The sequence below is a fragment of the Oncorhynchus masou genome, unplaced genomic scaffold (genome assembly GCF_036934945.1).
Source record: "Oncorhynchus masou masou isolate Uvic2021 unplaced genomic scaffold, UVic_Omas_1.1 unplaced_scaffold_10150, whole genome shotgun sequence".
Lineage (NCBI taxonomy): Eukaryota > Metazoa > Chordata > Actinopteri > Salmoniformes > Salmonidae > Oncorhynchus > Oncorhynchus masou.
In genome coordinates, this window is record NW_026999854.1 from 1,122 (window position 1) to 9,561 (window position 8,440).

Consider the following 8,440-nt stretch of genomic DNA (forward strand, 5'->3'; position numbering starts at 1 on the left):
CGCCGTGTCTGTCTGCGAAGGCTGTGTGTGTACCTGAGGCACCGTGTCTGTCTGCGAAGGCTGTGTGTGTACCTGAGGCACCGTGTCTGTCTGCGAAGGCTGTGTGTGTACCTGAGGCACCGTGTCTGTCTGCGAAGGCTGTGTGTGTACCTGAGGCGCCGTGTCTGTCTGCGAAGGCTGTGTGTGTACCTGAGGCGCCGTGTCTGCCTGCGAAGGCTGTATGTGTACCTGAGGCGCCGTGTCTGTCTGCGAAGGCTGTGTGTGTACCTGAGGCGCCGTGTCTGTCTGCGAAGGCTGTCTGTGCACCTAAGGCGCCGTGTCTGTCTGTGAAGGCTGTCTGTGCACCTAAGGCACCGTGTCTGTCTGTGAAGGCTGTATGTGTACCTGAGGCGCCGTGTCTGTCTGCGAAGGCTGTGTGTGTCTGCCTGCCGGGTGGAAGTGTTTGTGTTCTCCAGACTATGGAGGGAGGGGCCGGGGAAGAAGAGGCGGGGCTTTCCAGAGCGTTGTCGCTAGCTGAGCGAATCAGATAACGGGGAGATGATGAGCCACACACACCAACATTATTGGCCCCACCCAGACGTCGGCGCTTTGAGGAATAGGAAGGGCTCTCTCTGAAAGGCACTGAGAAACAGAGAAGGGTTAGGGTTCCCAACATCCACATGGTTAAACACAGACATTAACACACAGAGAAGGGTTAGGGTTCCCCACATCCACATGGTTAAACACAGACATTAACACACAGAGAAGGGTTAGGGTTCCCCACATCCACATGGTTAAACACAGACATTAACACACAGAGAAGGGTTAGGGTTCCCCACATCCACATGGTTAAACACAGACATTAACACACAGAGAAGGGTTAGGGTTCCCATGGTTAAACACAGACATTAACACACAGAGAAGGGTTAGGGTTCCCCACATCCACATGTTTAAACACAGACATTAACACACAGAGAAGGGTTAGGGTTCCCCACATCCACATGGTTAAACACAGACATTAACACACAGAGAAGGGTTAGGGTTCCACATGGTTAAACACAGACATTAACACACAGAGAAGGGTTAGGGTTCCACATGGTTAAACACAGACATTAACACACAGAGAAGGGTTAGGGTTCCCCACATCCACATGGTTAAACACAGACATTAACACACAGAGAAGGGTTAGGGTTCTACATGGTTAAACACAGACATTAACACACAGAGAAGGGATAGTGTTCCACATGGTTAAACACAGACATTGACACACAGAGAAGGGTTAGGTTTCCCCACATCCACATGGTTAAACACAGGCATTAACACACAGAGAAGGGTTAGGGTTCCACATGGTTAAACACAGACATTAACACACAGAGAAGGGTTAGGGTTCCCCATATCCACATGGTTAAACACAGACATTAACACACAGAGATGGGTTAGGGTTCCCCACATCCACATGGTTAAACACAGACATTAACACACAGAGAAGGGTTAGGGTTCCACATGGTTAAACACATACATTAACACACAGAGAAGGGTTAGGGTTCCACATGGTTAAACACAGACATTAACACACAGAGAAGGGTTAGGGTTCTACATGGTTAAACACAGACATTAACACACAGAGAAGGGTTAGGGTTCCACATGGTTAAACACAGACATTAACACACAGAGAAGGGTTAGGGTTCCACATGGTTAAACACAGACATTAACACACAGAGAAGAGTTAGGGTTCCCCATATCCACATGGATAAACACAGACATTAACACACAGAGAAGGGTTAGGGTTCCCCATATCCACATGGTTAAACACAGACATTAACACACAGAGATGGGTTAGGGTTCCCCACATCCACATGGTTAAACACAGACATTAACACACAGAGAAGGGTTAGGGTTCCCCATATCCACATGGTTAAACACAGACATTAACACACAGAGATGGGTTAGGGTTCCCCACATCCACATGGTTAAACACAGACATTAACACACAGAGAAGGGTTAGGGTTCCACATGGTTAAACACATACATTAACACACAGAGAAGGGTTAGGGTTCCACATGGTTAAACACAGACATTAACACACAGAGAAGGGTTAGGGTTCTACATGGTTAAACACAGACATTAACACACAGAGAAGGGTTAGGGTTCCACATGGTTAAACACAGACATTAACACACAGAGAAGGGTTAGGGTTCCACATGGTTAAACACAGACATTAACACACAGAGAAGAGTTAGGGTTCCCCATATCCACATGGATAAACACAGACATTAACACACAGAGAAGGGTTAGGGTTCCACATGGTTAAACACAGACATTAACACACAGAGAAGGGTTAGGGTTCTACATGGTTAAACACAGACATTAACACACAGAGAAGGGTTAGGGTTCCACATGGTTAAACACAGACATTAACACACAGAGAAGGGTTAGGGTTCCACATGGTTAAACACAGACATTAACACACAGAGAAGGAGTTAGGGTTCTACATGGTTAAGCTGTTAAACACAGACATTAACACACAGAGATGGGTTATAGTGGTTCCACATGGTTAGGGTTAAACACAGACATTAACACACAGAGAAGGGTTAGGGTTCCCCATATCCACATGGTTAAACACAGACATTAACACACAGAGATGGGTTAGGGTTCCCCACATCCACATGGTTAAACACAGACATTAACACACAGAGAAGGGGTTAGGGTTCCACATGGTTAAACACATACATTAACACACAGAGAAGGTTAGGGTTCCACATGGTTAAACACAGACATTAACACACAGAGATGGGTTAGGGTTCCCCACATCCACATGGTTAAACACAGACATTAAACACAGAGAAGGGGTTAGGGTTCCACATGGTTAAACACAGACATTAACACACAGAGAAGGGTTAGGGTTCCACATGGTTAAACACAGACATTAACACAGAGAAGAGGTTAGGGTTCCCCATATCCACATGGTTAAACACAGACATTAACACACAGAGAAGGGTTAGGGTTCCACATGGTTAAACACAGACATTAACACACAGAGAAGGGTTAGGGTTCCACATGGTTAAACACAGACATTAACACACAGAGAAGAGTTAGGGTTCCACCCATATCCACATGGTTAAACACAGACATTAACACACAGAGAAGGGTTAGGGTTCCCCATATCCACATGGTTAAACACAGACATTAACACACAGAGAAGGGTTAGGGTTCCACATGGTTAAACACAGACATTAACACACAGAGAGAAGGGTTAGGTTTCCCCATGGTTAAACACAGACATTAACACACAGAGAAGGGTTAGGGTTCTACATGGTTAAACACAGACGTTAACACACAGAGAAGGGTTAGGTTTCCCCATGGTTAAACACAGACATTAACACACAGAGAAGGGTTAGGGTTCCCCACATCCACATGGTTAAACACAGACATTAACACACAGAGAAGGGTTAGGGTTCCACATGGTTAAACACAGACATTAACACAGAGAAGGGTTAGGGTTCCCCATGGTTAAACACAGACATTAACACACAGAGAAGGGTTAGGGTTCATATCACATGGTTAAACACATAGTTAGACATTAACACACAGAGAAGGGTTAGGGTTCCACATGGTTAAACACAGACATTAACACACAGAGAAGGTTAGGGTTCCACATGGTTAAACACAGACATTAACACACAGAGAAGAGTTAGGGTTCCCCATATCCACATGGATAAACACAGACATTAACACACAGAGAAGGGTTAGGGTTCCACATGGTTAAACACAGACATTAACACACAAGAAGGGTTAGGGTTCTACATGGTTAAACACAGACATTAACACACAGAGAAGGGTTAGGGTTCCACATGGTTAAACACAGACATTAACACACAGAGAAGGGTTAGGGTTCCACATGGTTAAACACAGACATTAACACACAGAGAAGAGTTAGGGTTCCCCATATCCACATGGTTAAACACAGACATTAACACACAGAGAAGGGTTAGGGTTCCACATGGTTAAACACAGACATTAAACACACAGAGAAGGGTTAGGGTTCTACATGGTTAAACACATACATTAACACACAGAGAAGGGTTAGGGTTCCACATGGTTAAACACAGACATTAACACACAGAGAAGGGTTAGGGTTCCCCATATCCACATGGTTAAACACAGACATTAACACACAGAGATGGGTTAGGGTTCCCCACATCCACATGGTTAAACACAGACATTAACACACAGAGAAGGGTTAGGGTTCTACATGGTTAAACACATACATTAACACACAGAGAAGGGTTAGGGTTCCACATGGTTAAACACAGACATTAACACACAGAGAAGAGTTAGGTTCATATCCACATGGTTAAACACAGACATTAACACACAGAGAGAAGGGTTCCCCATATCCACATGGTTAAACACACAGACATTAACACACAGAGAAGGGTTAGGGTTCCACATGGTTAAACACAGACATTAACACACAGAGAAGGGTTAGGGTTCCACATGGTTAAACACAGACATTAACACACAGAGAAGGGTTAGGGTTCCACATGGTTAAACACAGACATTAACACACAGAGAAGGGTTAGGGTTCCCCATATCAACATGGTTAAACACAGACATTAACACACAGAGAAGGGTTAGGGTTCCACATGGTTAAACACAGACATTAACACACAGAGAAGGGTTAGGGTTCTACATGGTTAAACACAGACATTAACACACAGAGAAGGGTTAGGGTTCCACATGGTTAAACACAGACATTAACACACAGAGAAGGGTTAGGTTCCCCATGGTTAAACACAGACATATCACACAGAGAAGGGTTAGGTTTCCCCCATATCCACATGGTTAAACACAGACATTAACACACAGAGAAGGGTTAGGGTTCCACATGGTTAAACACAGACATTAACACACAGAGAAGGGTTAGGGTTCTACATGGTTAAACACAGACATTAACACAGAGAAGGGTTAGGGTTCCCATGGTTAAACACAGACATTAACACACAGAGAAGAAGGGTTAGGGTTCCCCATGGTTAAACACAGACATTAACACACAGAGAAGGGTTAGGTTTCCCCATGGTTAAACACAGACATTAACCACATGGTTATGGTTAAGCCCACAGACATTATCCAGAGAAGGGTTAGGGTTCCACATGGTTAAGCACAGACATTAACACACAGAGAAGGGTTAGGGTTCCACATGGTTAAACACAGACATTAACACACAGAGAAGGGTTAGGGTTCCACATGGTTAAACACAGACATTAACACACAGAGAAGGGTTAGGGTTCCCCATATCCATGGTTAAACACAGACATTAACACACAGAGAGATGGGTTAGGGTTCCCCACATCCACATGGTTAAACACAGACATTAACACACAGAGAAGGGTTAGGGTTCTACATGGTTAAACACATACATTAACACACAGAAGGGTTAGGGTTCCACATGGTTAAACACAGACATTAACACACAGAGAAAAGTTAGGGTTCATATACATGGTTAAACACAGACATTAACACACAGAGAAAGTTAGGGTTCCCCATACATGGTTAAACACAGACATTAACACACAGAGAAGGGTTAGGGTTCCACATGGTTAAACACAGACATTAACACACAGAGAAGGGTTAGGGTTCTACATGGTTAAACACAGACATTAACACACAGAGAAGGGTTAGGGTTCCACATGGTTAAACACAGACATTAACACACAGAAGAGTTAGGGTTCCCCATATCCACATGGTTAAACACAGACATTAACACACAGAGAAGGGTTAGGGTTCCCCATGGTTAAACACAGACATTAACACACAGAGAAGGGTTAGGGTTCCCCATGGTTAAACACAGACATTAACACACAGAGAAGGGTTAGGGTTCCCACATGGTTAAACACAGTGTTAACACACAGAGAAGGGTTAGGTTTCCCCATGGTTAAACACAGACATTAACACACAGAGAAGGGTTAGGTTTCCCCATATCCACATAGTTAAACACAGACATTAACACACAGAGAGAAGGGTTAGGGTTCCACATGGTTAAACACAGACATTAACACACAGAGAAGGGTTAGGGTTCCCCATGGTTAAACACAGACATTAACACACAGAGAAGTTTAGGTTTCCCCATATCAACATGGTTAAACACAGACATTAACACACAGAGAAGGGTTAGGGTTCTACATGGTTAAACACAGACATTAACACACAGAGAAGGGTTAGGTCTCCCCATGGTTAAACACAGACATTAACACACAGAGAAGGGTTAGGTTTCCCTATGGTTAAACACAGACATTAACACACAGAGAAGGGTTAGGGTTCCCTATGGTTAAACACAGACATTATCACACAGAGAAGGGTTAGGGTTCCCCATGGTTAAACACAGACATTAACACACAGAGAAGGGTTAGGGTTCCCACATCCACATGGTTAAACACAGACATTAACACACAGAGAAGGGTTAGGGTTCCCCATGGTTAAACACAGACATTAACACACAGAGAAGGGTTAGGGTTCCCCATGGTTAAACACAGACATTAACACACAGAGAAGGGTTAGGGTTCTACATGGTTAAACACAGACATTAACACACAGAGAAGGGTTAGGGTTCCCCATGGTTAAACGCAGACATTAACACACAGAGATGGGTTAGGGTTCTACATGGTTAAACACAGACATTAACACACAGAGATGGGTTAGGGATCCCCATGGTTAAACACAGACATTAACACACAGAGAAGGGTTAGGGTTCCCCATGGTTAAACACAGACATTAACACACAGAGAAGGGTTAGGGATCCCCATGGTTAAACACAGACATTAACACACAGGGTCCAGGATGGACTCACCTACGTCTGAGGCCTTATGGATCTTAATGATCTCTGCCAGGTCAAAATTCCCAGCAATGATGGCCACCTACACACACACACACACTATATATATCTTTCTATTTGGATCCACAGTGAACCATTGTCAGAAACAAGCATTAAAACTATGCCAAATCACACTGCATTCGGTGTTGTAGTTCATTACCTGAAAAGCTGTTTGGTTGTTGTAGTTCTTAATGTCTTTATTTGTTCCTCTGAACAGCAGAACTCTGGCACAGCCGTCCTGAGAAAGGAAACATCACAGTCAGTCACACATAACAGCCCTGCTTACCTGGTTGTATAGACCACAGGTGTTGTATTACCTGGTTGTATAGACCACACAGGTGTAGTGTTACCTGGTTGGATAGACCACACAGATGTAGCATTACCTGGTTGTATAGACCGCACAGGTGTAGTATTACCTGGTTGTATAGACCACAGGTGTAGTGTTACCTGGTTGTATAGACCACACAGGTATAGTGTTACCTGGTTGTATAGACCACAGGTGTAGTATTACCTGGTTGTATAGACCACAGGTGTAGTGTTACCTGGTTGTATAGACCACACAGGTGTAGTATTACCTGGTTGTATAGACCACAGGTGTAGTGTTACCTGGTTGTATAGACCACACAGGTGTAGTATTACCTGGTTGTATAGACCACACAGGTGTAGTGTTACCTGGTTGTATAGACCACACAGGTGCAGGGCAGTGTTACCTGGTTGTATAGACCACACAGGTGTAGTATTACCTGGTTGTATAGACCACAGGTGTAGTGTTACCTGGTTGTATAGACCACACAGGTGTAGTATTACCTGGTTGTATAGACCACACAGATATAGTGTTACCTGGTTGTATAGACCACAGGTGTAGTGTTACCTGGTTGTATAGAACACACAGGTGTAGTATTACCTGGTTGTATAGACCACAGGTATAGTGTTACCTGGTTGTATAGACCACACAGGTGTAGTATTACCTGGCTGTATAGACCACAGGTATAGTGTTACCTGGTTGTATAGACCACACAGGTGTAGTATTACCTGGTTGTATAGACCACACAGGTGTAGTATTACCTGGTTGTATAGACCACAGGTATAGTGTTACCTGGTTGTATAGACCACACAGGTGTAGTATTACCTGGTTGTATAGACCACACAGGTGTAGTGTTACCTGGTTGTATAGACCACACAGGTATAGTGTTACCTGGTTGTATAGACCACAGGTGTAGTGTTACCTGGTTGTATAGACCACAGGTGTAGTGTTACCTGGTTGTATAGACCAGACAGGTGTAGTATTACCTGGTTGTATAGACCACACAGGTGTAGTATTACCTGGTTGTATAGACCACAGGTGTTGTATTACCTGGTTGTATAGACCACAGGTGTAGTGTTACCTGGTTGTATAGACCACACAGGTGTAGTATTACCTGGTTGTATAGACCACACAGGTGTAGTATTACCTGGTTGTATAGACCACAGGTGTAGTGTTACCTGGTTGTATAGACCACAGGTGTAGTATTACCTGGTTGTATAGACCACACAGGTATAGTGTTACCTGGTTGTATAGACCACAGGTGTAGTATTACCTGGTTGCATAGA

General features: G+C 44.0%; 1 protein-coding gene across 1 annotated transcript; it reads right to left on the minus strand.

Annotated features, from left to right (window-relative positions):
• Positions 1 to 469: 469 nt before the first annotated feature.
• LOC135528680 (SH3 and multiple ankyrin repeat domains protein 3-like) lies at positions 470 to 7,560 on the minus strand (the record flags this gene model as incomplete). Its single annotated transcript, XM_064957793.1, has 4 exons — positions 470 to 621; positions 6,827 to 6,893; positions 7,011 to 7,088; positions 7,523 to 7,560. Coding segments are annotated over 4 exons (335 nt in total), but the record flags the coding sequence as incomplete, so codon positions are not given.
• Between the last annotated feature and the right edge of the window lie 880 nt (positions 7,561 to 8,440).